Source organism: Pongo abelii, chromosome 3 (assembly GCF_028885655.2).
Source record: "Pongo abelii isolate AG06213 chromosome 3, NHGRI_mPonAbe1-v2.0_pri, whole genome shotgun sequence".
Taxonomy (NCBI): Eukaryota; Metazoa; Chordata; class Mammalia; order Primates; family Hominidae; genus Pongo; species Pongo abelii.
Window position 1 is genome coordinate 168,249,344 of NC_071988.2, and position 19,088 is coordinate 168,268,431.

The window sequence follows — 19,088 nt, forward strand, 5'->3', positions numbered from 1 at the left end:
ATGTCAGCTGTCATGTAAAAAATGATCTAGTGAAAGAAACGCAAACGTGTTCAGGTTGCCAGAGTCCCTGATTCTAGGGTTTCTTCATTTGGCTTCTCCAAATAATTTTAATTCACTTCTTTGATGGCATAATTGAGAAGTGACCTCAAAGAACAGTGTTTCCCAGAGTATAAATGAAAACAAGATGACTCAAAGGACATGTGCACAGAGAATTAGTAATGCAACTTACTGTCTTTTCAACTCTCTTTCAATCCTTTGGATTGCAGAAGGAGAAAGTGCTTTGTTTGGTGCTGGTGCTAATTTCACCTTTTATTAAAAGAAGGGCAGGCATCAGATTCAGAGCCTTGAATAAGCAGCAGAGGTTAGCTACAAATTAATAGTAGCTTTTTTTTCCATTGACTTAATTTCAGTTACCTTCTATTCACGACAAGATAGTTCTTTATTTATAGTGTTGATGTAAAGTTTTGGCTTGAAATAAATTTAAATTGAAAATGTGAGTCTTATTTAACAAACAGTATGCTGACATGGCAAAAGCTATAATGATGCCTGAATGCTGGAAAGCACTGCATTGAAGACAGTCCCCTTTCCAGTCTTCTCTCTTTCTTAAATATTTTATTATTATTTTTCCCATATTTATGTTTTGTGTATTTGCTTCAGTATCTCGAAAAATGCCTTGAATCTAATGGACTCTGAGTATACGTGTGTTGATTTTCTATCCTATTTTCCTATGTTGTGCTACCTGCTAATTGAACTAATGGTATTTTTTAAAACAAAAGTAGTCTGTTCTCAGCAATCCAGCTTTTATGATGTTCACATGCTCAAACAGGTGATGATCAAATGAAACGCATAGCACGATGATGGGTTGCATTGTGCAAAGGTGGAAACCAACTTCCATTCATCTGAACACAGTTATTAATTTTAACACCCAGGATGGGCCATTTAAAATCTTGGTTTTATCCAGTTCTTCCCACTAAAAGATGAACTTGAAACAGCATCTATAAGATGGTGCTGATACTGCTTAAATATTAAGTCGTTTGTTTGTTCTGGCATTTAAGTTTAATGAAAATAAAAACTTTTTTATAAACAAGCCATGAACTTTTGAGGTAAAACTAAGATCCCAAGTGAATAATTTGGGTTGATTAAGATTTTAAGAAAATTAAGCATATGCACACACAAATTCAGCATAGTCTTCAATACTGTACAAAATAAGAGACCCCATAAACCATAAACTAAATACATCCTAGACTTAGGTGGAAGCAAACCAAATTAACAATTGATTTAGTACAACTTTTAAGCCTCTTTGTTTAACATTTGAGATTCTTGATCTAATTTTTAAAAAGCATTGTCCCACAGCAATCAATGAGTAACAAAGATAATGGTGTTTCCTCTTTAACCATTCTAACTATTTCAGAAATTCTTACATTTATGTTACCATGAATTTCTCTAATGTTTTATAGCACAGTTGGAAACTCAATTTGGCATGATCATCTTTGTCATTCACTAGGGTTTCCTTTTAAGATGAGGAGTCACCAAAAACAATAAAATAGGCATGAATCATTGTACAGGAAAGGAAAAATTACAAGAAGAATATCACAAGTTATTATTATTAAAACATGGCATTTGTGTTTGGGATTTCTTTTCTTTCAGCAGCTATAATAACATCAGTTAACCATTCAAATTTTTCTACAAAGCAGGGTAGTAACCGGGAACCAGCCAAAGCAGAGGGAAGACAGAACAATTGGGTAAGGGAAGAAAAATATAAACTGGCTAGTTTTTCAGCCCAAGGCAAGCAGTTCCTTTTAACCTTTGATCTGGCATGAAAAGAAAATTTTCATCTTAGAATACCTTCTGCTAGTTCCAGTAATGAGTATTTTAAAAGAGAAAAATTATGTGAAAGAAACTCATTTCTTGACACTTCACATGAAGAGATTTAGAAAGTAATCAGTGACTCGTATAGATCTCTTTTAGACTAGATGTTTTGAATTTACAAGGATAATTTAACTTTCTGACTCCTTGATGCTGTTTCTGAAATTCTTATTAGTACATCTATGTTGCCATGAATTGTTCTAATGTTTATAACATCATTATTAAAAACTCAGTTTGGCATGATCAGCTTGTCACTCATTAGCATTTCCCTTTAAGATTAGGAGTTACCAAAAAATAATAAAATAGGCTAAGGAGTCTAAAAATAGCAAAGTTCTAAATGTTCCTTTTAAACTTTAACCTATAATTCTTAGAGACATGGAAACACTGAATTCAGCCTCCAAATCAAAAATGCTAAGTTCTAACAAATCAAATGACCTAAATTTAGTTTGGCGAATTTGTTTTCAACACAATTGAATCTTTTGAAATTAAAGAAAAAAAAATTCAATTAGAATTTTCCCAAAAGATGTCAGTATCCATTTTTAAAAAACTAAAACCTTTTGATGAGGAGCAACATGTGAGTTGCCTGAATTTGAAGTCGAAATATATACACGTAAATACATAAATTTTAATAGCATTTTAGTTATTCAGGGTGCTCGACTATCAAATTTTATTAAAATCTCATTAAGAGAAATATCTCAAATCACTTACTATGCTCCACAATTATTATAAACTGAACAATTTAAATGAGAGGAGGAGATAATGACATTAACTGCTTAACTTAAAGCAATCCTCCATGGCATGATTTTAAAATATTTTCTTGGTCTCAAATTTATGTAAATTGAATTCACCTATCATTAGTTATTACCAGCCTAGCTATATTAAAAACAATAACAACAACAACAAAAACAGCTTTCTATAATAATTAGTTCCTAAAAACACTATTTAAATTAGACCTGGGACATTATTAAAGTAGCTATAAATATGTACGGTATTTTATTTAGTATACCCAGATGCCTGAAAATCAACAAAAATGCCCTCAGAGTTCTTTCTTCAAAAATTATTTTAATAAAAGCCTTTCATTCAAAGTTTTAAGGTAATCTGAAATAAATACCCTTTTCAGATTCTATTATATTTACACCACAGGAATGGTCACTCATAATCAGAGAATAATCATTGGATCAGGGTATTTTAGATCTTGCCAGCCTTAGTCAGAGATAACCAATTTCCTTATTTCATGGATATCCATAGTCACACACACAAACATTCATGACAGAGCCTGGATAAAAACCTAGATCTAAAGTTTAGCTCAAAGTTATTTCTTATCACATCATGTAAACATTTTATATAGATTATCCCACAAGTCGACAGTTTAGGCACTATCATTGCCTCATTTTATATATGGGGAAGCTTATATAATTAGGCTAGTATTCAGTCAAGTAAGAATTCAAACCCAGTCTGGCTCCAGAAACCATACTACTACCCATAATCCTAAATTTTAAGAACAGGTGGATATTTTCCATTTATAGAGAAAATTCCCAAATAGCTGTAACAAGTACCATCCTTTAAGAATAATAAAATAAAAATATAAAGTTTACAATATGGAATTTCACTCCTCTAAAATAAATCTTCTTTCTAATCCCAACTCAAGCACCAATTTCTCCCTGAAGCCTTCTCATGTCATTTAACCGAGATGAATCTCTTTCTTCAAACCTTTAATAATTGTTGTATATTGCTCATATGTAGAATGCACTAGCTGTCTTGATATCTATTTTCCTCTTCTTTCTTAGCAACAGAAATCTAATTTTTAGCTCTCAGTAAATTGCCATATTTCCCAACTTCAGTGGCTAGGAGTGATCATGTGACGAGTTCTGCAATAAGAAGTGCTAGTATTGTGTTAGAATTCCAGGAATGCTGTTCAAAGAAAGAAGACTCAGGTTTTAGGGAGGTCTTTTTTCTTTTCTTTTCTTTCTTTCTTTTTTTTTTTTTTTTTTTTTTTTTTTTTTTGAGACAGAGTCTCGCTCTTTCACCCAGGCTGGAGTAGGGAGCTCTTTTTTCTATTCCCACTACTTTATCTTGCTATCCAGACGTTCTGGCTGGGGCTCCAGGAGCTATCTTGGACCATGAGGCAGACTTGAGGAAGAAAACTGCATGCTGCAGATGGTGGAGGAGAGAGACAGGCATCTTGGCCCATGATGAGACCATGAAGCCACTATACCACACTTGGACAGCTCCCTCCAAATGTTATATAATAGAGAAATAAATCTTAATCTTGTATAAGTCACTATTATTTATTTTTCTGTTAAGCCAAACCTAATTCTAACTGATACAGTTTACACGTTTCATAATCCTAGGTTGTTGTAACTATGGTGAAGAGAGGAAAAAAAGATATAGAATTATTTCTCTTATAACACTGGAGCAAAACATACCTAATCATAATTTTCACTCTCAAACTCTCTCTGGTAATTTTCAACTTTATGAAAGAAAAAGCAGGGAAAGGAAGGGGAATAAAAAAAGTAAAACAACGCTTCTGCCTGTCTGCCATTGCCCATGCCATTTCCTCTCCTCTCTCCTTTACCAGTTAAGTCCTACCCATACCTCAAGGTCCAGCTCAGAGCAATCACTTCTGTCAGACCTTTCAATTTAGAGTGCATATTGTCTGTGCCATTTATTTGACAATCATACATCTCTAGTAACATCTTTCATATGGTTTGTTAACTTTTACATTGCATTTCTTTTTCTACATGTCATCTCCACAACCTAGTGGGACCCAATTTGTATTTCTTTGCATTCTTCACTGACCCTAGAAAACTACCTCTATGTAGCAGGAAATCAATAAATACTTTTGATCAATTAACTGAATTAGGGTAAGAAAAAAAAGTGAAGAAAAGAAAAAGAGCAAGACTAAGAAGTGAGAATACACAGCTTCTTAGGAGTGAAAGAGCACAATACAAATCCCAAACAACCACGAGAACAAGCTGTACTTCACTAGACCTTACCAAACAAGTGGGCCTGGTAGAAAAAATATGATACGTTCATATAGTCAGTGCATGTCTCAAACTATACTTAGTAAATTTGCTCTTTAACAAAGGAATCGTGCATTTTGTTTTAGTCACTCAGACAATTGTGTCAACTTTATTTTCTCAAAGTCTAGACATCTGAAAGAATAAGAGACCCAACTTAAGAAGCTGTTTTGATAGTGGATGTGTATGGTGCCAAATCATGTACAAAAACTGGCTTCCAGAAAGTTCATATTTTACAGATATTATTCTATTAAACAATTGTGACAACGTACAGAATAATACTTGGACTCATGAAATAATGACTTAAAATATTACTGAGTCTAAACTAAGCAATCCTAAGTCTGTTATTTTTGTTAAACAGACTTTATTGTCTAAAACCCAGAAGTAACACAGCATCACAAAAAACATTACTAGCTCTATAAAAATAGGATATAAGCTATGCATATATTTTGCAGATGCTACATCATTATAAACTCTGTAAGGCTATGTGACACTAAAAGCTGTGTAGCACTATGTAGAATTAATACTATGTAACAACATGTTTAAAAGCTTTAACTACATTTAAATACATACAACAATAATTAACAGAGCATTTTAAACAGAGGTAATTGATATTTTACCTAGACTCACGAACTAGTTTATACATCACTGATTTTACTCTCAATTATTTGTAAATCACTGCACTACATATCTGCTAATGAGTTATGCCCCCAAAAACACAATATTATAATTAACTTCAGGAATTTAACAAAGTTTTAAAGCACAAAAAAATTAAATCAACAGAAAATTTAGTTCCTCAATCTTTCACAACACAAATCAAGCCTCTGTTACATCATTTATTTAAAAATAATGATTAAAAATGCTAAAACAACATCCTTATATTGGTTCTACTTATGAAAGCTGAACTACTTTTGAATCTTTATATATATATATACATTGATACAACATTTACTTGCAAATTACTCATTAGTCATATCTTCCTTTCAAATTTTTTTTCACATAGATTTCTCAGAAGCATCCAAGCCAGTAGCTTCTTTGACAGTGAAATGTACAAAATAAATGGCATGTCAACAAGTAAATTAGCATTCCCTTTCTGACCAGCTGGGTCATGTTTCCTTTTCAAAATCCTCAGTCCCATGATACAAAATAATAATAATCTAAAAGACCTCATTAAATGATCAATATATTGACATAACCTCTGTAAGGAGACACATAGTGTTTTAATTGATTCCTTGCATTCATTAAATGGAATTTTAAAACCCAAACCTCCAAAATATATTGTAAGAGAACATTTGCTTGATTCATTAACTAATTTTCTTCAGGGTATGGATACTGGCACATGAAAAGATTCAACAACTTTTATATTTAACCAAAGAGTAAAAGAAATCTAGCTTTCTAAATCTTTCGTATACACAATATCATAGCAAAAGTTGTAATAGACAAGTTAAACTATGTTTACTTACCAAAAAACTTCCAAAGGCTGAATTAAATATTGCAGCTGCCTATGAAGAAAATAAATAGGGGAAAAAAACTCATTGAAAGTAAATAAGAGTAATAAAGGCAGAGATTATCATTCTCCCCTCCCCCACTATTCAAAACCTTAAAACATTGACTCTATAAAGCAAAGTTAGTCACTGTTTACAAAAATTGCCAGTGGCCTGTAGTTTACTAAGACAGATGAGCTACAGCTTAGGAATTCATAAATAATGGGTCTCAAAAGCAGGCAGAAAACACTTGTCATGCCTTGAACCTATATGATGTGCCAAAAGAATCATTGCCAATACTAAATTGAGACCATGTTGCTATTGATTTTCCTACTAAATTTAAAACAATCAGAGGTTGATTTATTCGTTAAAAAATGTATATTATTGGAAGAAGGAAAAACAGAATTGTAAGACAAACATTAATTGCTCCCTGTCAGTGACACAAGTCTTATGAGCTACAGTCACAAGGTAAGATGTTTCTATACAACATACATTAGAAATATGAACAATGCTGTTAAGACCAGGAAAGTTATTGCTGTACCATTAATTCTAAGGTAAAGAAAAGCAAGAAAAGCTCCAATTTGGTGTTCAAAATTCAAAGAAAAAATATTTGACTTTCTGCTTACCTAAATAGCCACGGAATACATAGCAGATGTAATAATATAGCTCTTAGTTTTAATTTAATCACTATATTCAATGACGCTATACTAGAGTCCTGCAAGCTTCTCACATTACCCAAAAAGGAAAAAACTTGTATAACATCCAATTTGATAAAAAGAAAATACGAAAGAAAAAATAATAAAAGGGGTAGAGAGAACCTATTTACATCTCCTGTATATCCAGAGCAGAATTAAATTAATCATCCTGGACATTAGCAGCCACACTGTAGTAAAAAGAGGATATCAGTTTAGTAAGTTTGAATAAAGTCCAAAGCCAGGCTAAGAGCTGTAGCCGAAAATGCCTTCTGCTCCAGAAGAGGATGCGATGAGAGTGAATGGGTAATGAGATCCTCGGCTCCAGAGAGCTTAGCTCTCCTATTCCAGTTCATAATTAATTCAAAGCTTTGATAATTTTATTAGATTTCTCCTTTGCTGGCCCTATCAATAAAAGATGGCACTGGACCACAGCTCCTCTGTGGCATAAACATAGGCACAGGCACAGACCAAGGAAACCTTTGCTTCCTGACAGGGACAATGGCATATGGTGTTCTGTGTTGTACAGGGAGCAGTGAAAAAAAGAAAATCAGTTAAATAAAACATTACAGATGACAATTGTAAACTATAGCAATATATTTAACACATCTTCCTGGAATTCCATTATGGATGATTCCAGGAAAAAGTTTTATGTATGGGGAAAAATAAGTAAAAGGGTATAAATAAATTAGTTGTGGTGACACCAACAGGGAACACTGGTCCTCAAAAAATGTACCTTTCCGACAAACAATTTGTATATTTAGATCCTATTTTGTGCTTAAAACAGAATTACTTTCTTTTAGTAAAGGAAGGAGGTCTTCCCCTTTGAGCCTGTCTCTTCTGAATTCATTTCTTTTAAGTCCCTTTCACTAATCTTTTACTCAATAACTAGTGGTCTTGTCTAGCATTTGAGGAAACATAGAATCATTTGAGGAAAAAAGACTCAGAAGTCAAAGTAAAATAACTATATATGACAAATAATATCATACTCATAAATAACTCATAAATACTCATAAATAACTATATGAGTATATAACAACTACTGCTTATAAGATCAAATCACCATACTCCTACTCCCTCTTGTTCTCTTCTTTAACCCAAACGCAAGAAATACATTTTATGTGAATTGGCCTATATTCCTTCCTCGTATAAAATGACAGTGACGGGATATATTAGGTACCCAAAGACGACGCTGCAGGCCAACTCATTCTTAGTTGTTTGCCGACAGTGGTGATGGATTTGAACTCACTCAGTCAGCTATACTGTCCTGCTGTGCAGTGAGCTCCGTCAATCTTTTGTGAAATGATTGATTAAGGTTCTGGGTACTCTGAAGACCACGTGAAATCAGACACTGAAACCAAGGATCGTGGGCTCAATAGCAACCGATAATTAAGGTAATGGTTGGCTCAATTCTGTGGTTGCAGTCTATGAAAGAACCATGATTTCCAGAGTTTCAACAAGTAATAACAAATATTTAGAGTATTTTATTGATATATAAAAGACATGCATGTATTTTGACTTACAGAGGAATTCCCAGCCCCTTGGCATGACGTCCAGGGCCTTCCATGAACATGTTTCTATCCTTCTCATTCCCTGCCTCGAATTTTACATTCTGACAACAATGAACTACTTGCAATTCCCCAAACTCATCATGTCATTTCTTATCTCCTTGCTCCGCGGCCTGAAATACCCTTCCCCCGCTTCTACCTGGGTAATTCTATTTAATTTTAATAACACAGCTTGGTCATCATCCTTCTGAGATGGGAGAGTTCCCTTGATCCCTTATGGGACTCGCGAAGGGGGTGGCTCATTTACTTGGCCGCCGTGCTCGATGCCTTACAGGAGTGAGCACACAAGCAAACGGGTGTGGGAACGGGCACAAAGGAACACTGGAACTGGCCGGTCGCACCTCTCTGGCGGGAGCAGAGTTTGTGCGGCCCCGCGGCAGTGTCCAAGTGTGTTACAATGCTCTTTTAGCTCTGCCATCCAGAAGGGGGTGTCTGTGACCCTCGAAGCCCAAGAAGACGTGTGTTAAAATCACTGCTCTTTTAGCATTTGCCGTCCGTGGATGGCTAGGTGTTAACCAGCTCAGTGGAGGGTCAGGGTGACAGACTTTTACACTCTGCCCTCTTGGTACCCGAGTTCTTGTCAGGCGTCCAGGAAAAATCAGGTCACACAAACAAATCAAAGGGTAGTTAATGTGGAGGACTTTGTTGAGCGGTGGAAGTGGCTCTCAGAGGGAAAGCGAGCTGGAAACGGGGTGGAATGGGACGAAAATCTTCCCCTGGAGTCTGGCCATCCCTAATCGAACTCCTCTCTGACCATAGTCTCTGACGTCCAGCTTCTTCTCCTCTGGTTGTTCAGACGCTTCTCTCTTCTCTCTTCCATGTGTGTGTGTGTGAGTGTGTGTGTGTGTGTGTGTGTGTGTGTGTGTGTGCGCGCGCGCGCGCGGGGGGGTCCCCTGAGTCTGGGGTTTGCAGTTCTCATGGGCACGGGATAGTGGGTGGGGCAGTCCAAAAGGCAACATTTCAGGTGGGAAAACAAGAATAGTTCTCACTTTGGGCTGTGGGTCCAGGCTTGAGGGTGGAGCTCTCGCCAGGAACCCTACCCTCTTCTACCCAGTATTTCTCTGCCTCCTGGCCCTATCACTTCCAAGAAGTTTTCAATGACCTTCCCCCAACACACACACACACACACACACACACACACACACACCTTAGCATACACACATATCTACACTTACAGAGGGACTGAGTATCCCCACACCTGCTGGCAGAACATCCTGAGCCTATCTCTGCCATGGGACTTGTCCCACTGCATTGAAATGACTGGTTGGGCATGGTGACTCACACCCGTAATTCCAGCACTTTGGGAGGCCGAGGTGGGCAGATCACTTGAGGTCAGGAGTTTGAAACCAGCCTGGCCAACATGGTGAAACCCTGTCTCTCCTAAAAATACAAAAATTAGCCAGGTATGGTGGCAGATGCCTGCAATCCCAGTGACTTGGGAGGCTTAGGCAGGAGAATTGCTTGAACCCAGGAGGTGGAGGTGGCAGTGAGTCGAAATTGTACCACTGCATTCCAGCCCGGGCGACGGAGCAAGACCCTGTCTCAAAACAAAAATGAAAATACATGACCTACTTACATATCTCTCTCCCCTGGTCATCTAAGATAGGAATCTAATGAAACTCATCCTAAGCACCCAATTGTTTGTTATTCCTACTCGCACCCTGACTCTGAAGTGGCCAGAAGTAGAATGGGTGAGAAGGTTTATCTATCTATCTATCTATCTATCTATCTATCTATCTATCTATCTATCTATCTATAGTGAAACAGAGCAGGCCCTTGTATCCACTGGTACTCTTTTAAAACTTTTATCATGTGTATATATTCATTAATTTAAAAGTATGAATTGCTGACACAAGTACGATTCCCTGAAATGTCCAAAGTCTTCATTTCCTACTGAGTTATTTTATGTATTTGGTAGAATCCAAGGCACAGAAGACTGGATCTGACATCTGGTACCATAACCAACCTATGACAGTAATAGGAGATCTAGACTTCAGACTCCCATCCACCCCATTCAATACAAGAATTTCCTTCACATCGTTTTCAAAACAGTATCTTGCTTTACTTAAAATGCCTGAACCTTCCTATTATAATACAGTTATATAAAATATGTTTAATATAAATAATGTTTTCCGAGATCAGATGAGATTGGGCAAGTTCAGAGTAGTATGACTGTAAACCATAAATGACCAAAAATTAGCCACCATGCCTAGCTAGAATTTTTTAATTTTTTTATAGAGACAGGGTTTCCTTATGTTGCCCAGGCTGGTCTTGAACTCCTGGACTCAAGCGATCCTCCCATCTCAGCCTCCTAAATCCTAGCTGAGATTACAGGTGTGAGTCACCATACCCAGCTTGATTTTAAAATATAGCAATTCTTTTGTTATTAGCTCCTTTGTTAGAAAATATTTCAAAATCCATTCCTCCTCTAGAATGCTCCATTACAACAAGAATTTGTCTAATTCATTGAAAGAAATGAGTGAATGAACAAATACCTCTTGTGCTAACTGAATGTCCTACACAGTAATGTTTTTATTATTAACTCATAAAATCCCATTAGCAAAATGTATACCTTGGAGTAATCACAATTTGGTGAATAATTAGATCAACCCTAGCTAAAAAAAAAAAAAAAAAAAGTTCATGTTGAGATTTTTTTTTTAATATTGACTAGATTGACTTCCGTTATATTACACATTTGTAGATAATATATTGCCTTTGGTATCAACCCAATTTTACCCAATATAAGATATTTTACTAATGTTCCATTATATATTATACAGCATGTCTTTATTAAATTATTTTGGAAAATTGAGCAAGTTCAATAATGAATTAATTTCGTCATAAACTACTTGGAATTATTTAAAACAAAAGTAAATTTCTTAAAAAAAAACTAATAATTCTCAGCAAACTATCGCAAGGACAAAAAACCAAACACCGCATGTTCTCACTCATAGGTGGGAATTGAACAAAGAGAACACTTGGACACAGGAAGGGGAACATCACACATCGGGGACTGTTGTAGGGTGGGGGGAGGGGGGAGGGATAGCATTAGGAGATATACCTAATGCTAAATGACGAGTTAATGGGTACAGCACACCAACATGGCACAAGTATACATATGTAACAAACCTGCATGTTGTGCACGTGTACCCTAAAACTTAAAGTATAATAATAATAAAATTTAAAAATTAAAAAATTTTTTAAAAAAACTAAAAAAAATGGGGAAAAACAATTCTCTCATAAAAGCAAGCTCTTTCATTGCTGAATGGCTCTAAACATTATGTTCTACCTTAAGCCTACCATAAGCCTGAAACCTATAACTTCCCATAACTGCCATGCACTGGACCATGTTCTGTGCTCTGGAGTTACATAAATATGTCTAGTCCCTTTTATAAGTGCATTTCAAATATATGTACACTGCTGACTCCTACCCAAGTCTTCTCTTATGACATTGTATCAAAAATTTTCATAATGCTGGTCCAACACCCCTCTTTTTCCTTCCCTTATGAGGCTACTAAATAAAAAAAAAGGTAAAATCCATTATTTACATTGAGTATGAATAATTTATGACAAGTTAATGTATTAAACTTCTAGCTTTTGCTTTTGAGTACCAGATTCTTAGTCAAAATACACAGAAATGTTTACCAAAATGTAAAAATGGGATATTTATGGTTATCTCAGAATTTCTAATGATGTTTCAAGCCTAGGAGAATACCCTTAGGAGAATACCAAACTTGGGAGAAGAATCCTGCTATTCAAAAGTAAGATGCCAGACACATACCTTGGTACTTATAAAAGACACCAAAAGTGGGTCAGGGACCACTTCACATGCAGGCTGTATAGATGAAGACCAGAAATTCCAGAGGAGATTGATAAAATGAAATTGTTTTCCTCCTTCTCTACAGGAGAAAGCTGCTCTGTTCACCGCACCTCTGAAGTTGGGGTAGAGGGTGATATCTACAAATGAAGCAACTGTGCTAGAACAAACAGCAAAGAAATTAGAATAGCATCTCTGTTCCATGCTGGATGTTTAGTGAGAGGACAAATTCCACATTGGGCCACCACAGGAGCATCGGATACACCCTGTAAGAGTTCTTAGGAACATTCTCACCCAGTGCATTTCCCACTGGGTGGCAGGGATAGGGAGGGTATATAAGTGAACCAGAAATAAATACTTGCTTTCTGACTAGAAATAGCAAAGGTGAGGGGCTGCCTAGAACAGACCACAATGGTAGCGCAAGGAGAGACAGTAAGCAGTTGGACAAAGTATACCTCAATTCTGTGATGAGGCATGGGTCTGCCAATTCCAAATGAGCCAAGAAGATGCCACTGAACTTAATTCAGTTTGAGAGACCACACCCAAGAAGAGACTCCACCAATAAGAGGCTGAAGGAACAAGAGGAGCAGGGGTTGGAAGTGTATTCTGAACAACCCTCTCCCCTAACCTGTCCAGCAAAAAGAGATAGCGTGTAGACCCCTGCTATGACAGAGGGCATTGAGGGCCACAGTCTGACAGTATCGATAAGCTAAGACCCCATCCTGTTCTCTCTCATTTATTTCTCCTCTGAAGTGATTGGAAGTAGAAAAGGTGAGAAGTGTTAAAAAAATAAAAACACAAACCACCACCACCACCACCACAACAACAACAAAAAAACTGTGAAACAGACCATGCCTTCTTCTCCATGGGCCCTATTTTTAAATTCTTATCATGTTTATATATTCATTAATTAAAAGTATAACTTTCTATGTTTTAAAAACGTAGGTTTGGCCTCACTTGGGAAAGAAGGGAATTTAAAGTTTCAAACTAGAATGCCCTGGGTTATTTAATAGCTAGAAATTAATCCTAACTACCAAAGATATGACTATTTTTGTAATCAAAAGTGACCAGAAAACCATGAGATCTGACAGAGATGTCATCAAAGGAGGGATGGGAATGGGGAACAGAAATATGTGAGAAGGCATTTCAGGTATATAATCCTTACATTCACACCATTCAATAAAAATATTATGATAACAACACAACATTTTAAATATATAGCTGAGCTAAAACAAACAAACAAACAAAAAACAAGTAGTTAGCCCTCTGTATCTGTGGGTTCTGCATCTGTGGATTCAACCAACCACAGATCAAAAATACTATATTCAAAAAAGAAGAAAAAAGATGGTTGCATCTGTACTGAATGTGTACATACTTTTTTTCTTGTTGTTATTCCCTAAGCAATACAGTGTACAACTTGTTACGCAGCATTTACATCATATATTAGGTATTTTATGTAATCTAGAGAAGACAAAGTATACAGGAAGATGTGCATTTATATATATAAATGTCATTGTATATCAGGGACTTGAACATCTGCAGATTTTGGTGTTCCTGGAGAGTCCTAGAACCAATACCCCACAGATACCACGGGACAATTGCACTAAACATATAGAAATTAGTCAAAGCCAGAGTAGTAAAGCATATGAGTTGATGCTGCACTCATGCCCATGAAGAAATGAGAAACACAGGCTTTGGCCTGCAAAGGGTGGAGAACTGGAAATGAGACATCTGCATAAAGCAGAGTGGAAGGCTAGAAGGACTGCCAGCACTGTGTAAAAGCAAATAGAAAACTCTACTTACAAATTTAAGAAAGTAGTATAAGGTCTGTATCAAAGGTGGGTGTAAGGACTGAATTTACACTACCTACGTGACTCATGAATTTCAAACTAACAATTTATTTAAAGAAAGAAAAGACAAAACAGATGAAGGGGCAGTGCAATTTCTAAGCCCTTGAAAGAAGCAAAAGTAAAACTTCTCTTTGGGGTCACTTCAATAACCCAGAACAGAGTGGATTACCAGATAAAACAACCTCCACTGAAGAAATGTTAACAATAAAAAATTTTAAACAATGTGAGAAAGCTGTATGACAAGAGTATCATAAAAGCAGCGAGGAAAAGGGAAGCAACTGGATTTTTTACAATATACTAAAGAAAAAAAATACCAGATAGATTAAAGATCTAGATGTGGAAGGCAAAACTTTAACACTTTTAGAAGAAAATATGAAACTATCTTTATGCCCTCAGAAAGAAAAGCAGTTTTTTTAAGCAAGACAGAAAAAGTACATATAAAAAAGGAGAAGCTAAAATAGGAGACCTGAACAGACCAATAGCGAGTAACAAGACTGAATCAGTAGTAGTCTCCCACCAAAAAAAAAAAAAAAAACCCAGGACCAGCTGGCTTCACTGCTGAATTCTACTACACTTTTCAAGAACTATTACCAATTCTTCTCAAACTACCCAAAAAAAACTGAAGAGGAAGGAATCCTTCCTAATTCATTCTATGAGGTCAGCATTACCCTGATACCAAACCAGACAAGGACACAACACAAAAAGAAAACCACAGACTAATATCCCTGATGAACACAGACGCAAAAATCCTCAACAACATTCTAGCAAATGGAATCCAACAGCACATCAAAACAATAGTACACCATGTTCAAGTGGGATTTATCCTAGGAACGCAAGGATGGTTCAACACATGCAAATCAATACATGTGGCACACCACATCAATAGAATGAGGGACAAAAACCACATGATTACCTCAATAGATGCAGAACATGCATTTGATAAAATTCGACATCTCTTCATGATAAAAATTCTCAACAAATTAGGTATAGAAGTTACACACCTTAGATAGAAGTTACACACCTTAAGATAAGACAAAAGAAAAGCTAGGGGTTTCCATGCAACAAAGTTCTGGCCAATGAGATAAAAAGTGATATATGCTTGATGGTAGGGGCTTAGGGAGGGACGTTAGTTTCTGGTACTGACAATTCTTCCTGCCGAGAGCAGCAAAAGCTATCTTGCATCCATAAGAGCACTGGAGAGATAGCCACTCTAATGTCACTGAGCCGCAGAATAAATGCCAGTGGCCTCTACCTCCAGGCATCTTGGTATATGAGAAAAATAAGTCCCTCCTTGCTAAAGCCACTTTTAGTCTAATTTTCTGGTACTTGAAGCCTGACACCACCGTGTTCCTAAACAAGGATAAAAATAAAGGACTACTCCAGCAGGTCAGATAAATAAAAAACTATTTCCTCTAAACTATGACCTTGAGTAGGCACATTAAATCTTATTTAGTATAATCTCTTGTTCCTACTGTATATGACATCACTGAAAATAAGGAAGAGAAAACTGACTATTGGTCACAATTGTTGGAGGTCAAAGCTAAATTGCCTTACCCTAGAAAAGTTCTTCAACTATGTGAATTTATATCCCATCAGGCTTTGATTCACAGGAAGGAGAAACAGCCTTAATATTTATTTTCTCCCTAAGCATAGATTCAGTTTTAAAAACACATAAAGACTAAAACATCAAAGACTGAATTCCAATACTTGATCTTCAATTAAATATGAAAACACAAAACATTTTCATTCTATCTGTAAGGTACTTTCTAAAGTGCTATAAAAAGTCAAAAAATAAGAAATATTTATTGTTCCTTTCAAAGCCAATTATGATTGACTTTATCAACTTAGTTGCTAGTTTTACTACTGACTACTTAATTACCACTATTTTCACTGAAGAGACCTCATTACAAGAAAAATTTGAATTCTACATTTCTATGTCATATTTAAGTATTACTACAACATACCACAGAAAAGTAAACATATTCAGGATATCAATCAAAATGCGGTTTATACACTATGCTCAATATTAAGAGGGCACTTTTAATCTGGTACCATTTTTATATGTATCATTGTATTTTTTAAGTACCATTACTTAAATTACTGAATATTACTTAAACCATTACTGAATATTTTCTCTCAACAAAGAAAGCTAAATGAAGACTTATTACTGCTACAAGGCATTCACCAAATTAAAGAAAGATTAATTTTAATTCTTTGTTTTAAAATATTACAGGAATTAACAGAAGTATATATATATATACACTTCTGAAGTATGTATACTATATACAGATATAGATTTATAGATATATATAATGTGTGTGTATATATATAAATATACAATCTTCAAGTTAAGAGTGAATGTTTAACATGAGGAGCAAGCTACATTTCTTGCCTATTTCTACAGGTCCATTTCTTGACACCAGTGGAAAAAATTATTTAATATTCTAAATCTTGAGATGAATAGCGGGATGCTATCCTTGTTTGTAACTATTCATCTCAATTCAGGTAAGGAAAAAAATATATTCAAGTTACTGTTTTCTGGGTGCTAAATTGAATCAGGTGTCCTCTCCTCTTAAGAAAATTAAGTTGCTTTTGTGCAAGAGTGTTTTAATGAGAACAGAGCCGGCCGACAGTGATAAATGGGAATGACACCAGAGAGAGCACATAAGCAGGACAATATGTGCATGTTACAGTCTTACAGCCTATTTTTCACTGACTATTCTGAATGACTTCGCTGTTTCTTAAGGGGCCTATTAATCTCAAATTTAGTTATTGCACAACGTTTATTTGAACATATATTCTGTGGATGATGACAGTTAATAAAGGAAATCTTTCACAAGCTGTATTTTTACATACTGTTCCAACTACAGCTCCCAGTCATTTGATGGTATTGATGGAATAACCTACATTGTGCTGAGGCTTTTTTTAAAAAGGCACATATATTCAGATTCCTTTCTAAGTACATGGGGACTCTTAAATAACCATTAAAATGCATACAAAAAATTCTAGTACAAAACAGCAAAATTAAAAGGACACCTTAACTGTTCAACAAAAATCATTTAATGTGCAAACTGACCCTTCTAAGACAAAACAGACACCTTTTAACACTTTTAAAGCCCTGGTACACAATATGCAACAGTTCGTGCATACCAATCTACATTTTCACAATATGCATAGGGCAAGAGAGGAAGGGCAAAATCAATTTTCTTGAGGTGCAAAAAGAATGAAGTAACATAGCTGCTTTGATTTCTCTTTGGTATGGTTTTTTGATGAAATGTCATGTACTTAAAATAGTAATGATTCTGTATTTCTTATTTCTAGTAGAATACTTTTTAAGAGCTTAAAAGAATTGTTTCAACATTTTCCTAAAAACATAATTATCAGTTCAAATAAGCTCATCAATTCAGATTGTTGTTCTAGTCTGGGAAGAAATTTGTTACTTTAAGGGTTACTGGTTCACAATAACAATACCTAATATTAGCAAGAAATATTTAATTCAAGATTTTAAAATCTGCCTTATAATTGAGGTGAAATTAAACTTAATCCAACATTTTGATTGCATCCTCCTGAAATCTCAGTCTTCAAAGGTGTTCAATTTCTATAAAATCAGAATTTTTAAGTGGGAAGGGCCATTAAATACTATGACAATCCCTTTGTAAATCAAGAAACAAAACTCCAGACAGGCAAAGGATCTTTCCCAAGGTCATACTGGACAGCAGTAAAGCCAGAATAGAACTCATCTCCAGACATCTCTTGCACCCTCTCTATTACATCCACACTGTCTGTTTTATATATTATTTTTAACAGACATTTGTAGATATATCGTGGAAAAAGGGCACATGCTGAAACACTAATGGTTATGTTGGGGTAAATGGAATTATGAATATTTTTTCCTTTGTGCTTCTCCTAGAATTATGTTAAGAATTTTAGAGGCTCTCTCTTTAATCTTTAGGCAAACTTTGAACAATGCTGTGCACATATTAGATGCTCAATGTCTGACTAAAAATTGAATGAGTTGAGGATAATACCAAAAGGAAACTACTTAAAAGTAGTTAAAAGACTAAACTACTTAGTCTTCTTTGCTATGCTAACACTGAATATTCACAGGAACAAATCATGGGTATAACCCAGAATACCAACACTTAAATTGAAAATACTATTTATTTGTACTATTTATCTATTAATAGCTTACTGATAAATATCTAAGATTTTTATTGTAAATCTCTAAGATTAAGCTGAATGAAACTTACTTAAAATGTTATATACTATTTGATATTGTATCTTTTAAAAAAACCAATTTCTCAATATTCCTCAAGTTTAATTCTTCTTAATCCTTTGGGTTTCCTATCTCTTCCAGAAAAGAATAAAAGAAATGCTTCTCTAATTATTCATTCCTTCAACCTAAATTTATTAAGCAAACACAAAAATAAATACCATAGAGTACCAACTCACAGTCTAGGACTAGAAGAGAGACATCATAATAACTACAATACAAGAAGATCAATGGTATCAAAGAGTTATGGCAGCACAGAAATTAACTTTAAAATGGGCTTTTCCAATATCTCCTAGTGAAATACAACAAGCACTTTTCTGATCAATTAATGGAAGCTCTATTTAATACCAACACATTGAACTAAGCTCTCAGCACACTGAGAGAGAAATTGGCCAAGAATTCCCCTAACACTTTGTTTAGAAGGGCATCCACAAAACCTAAGTGACAGCCTATGTCAAAGTATCTAATGTTTCTTACGAATTTTAGACTCTAGCTTTCTTAACTCTGTTATTTCTGCT

At 35.3% G+C, this 19,088-nt stretch overlaps 1 protein-coding gene across 8 annotated transcripts in view; it reads right to left on the reverse strand.

The window, feature by feature from the left end:
- Positions 1-19,088, reverse strand: part of SLC10A7 (solute carrier family 10 member 7) — a 271,510-nt gene that overhangs the window by 184,257 nt on the left and 68,165 nt on the right. For 5 of the 8 annotated variants that reach the window (XR_008524796.2, XR_008524795.2, XR_008524797.2 and 2 more), the window contains one exon: positions 6,350-6,388. The exons of the other annotated variants lie outside the window; for them this stretch is intronic. Coding sequence is in view for 2 of the 5 variants with exons in the window: in XM_024246412.3 (XP_024102180.1) it covers positions 6,350-6,388 (39 nt within the window). In the remaining 3 variants the exon portion in view is untranslated. The remainder of the gene's footprint in view (positions 1-6,349; positions 6,389-19,088) is intronic. 8 annotated transcript variants of the gene reach the window in all.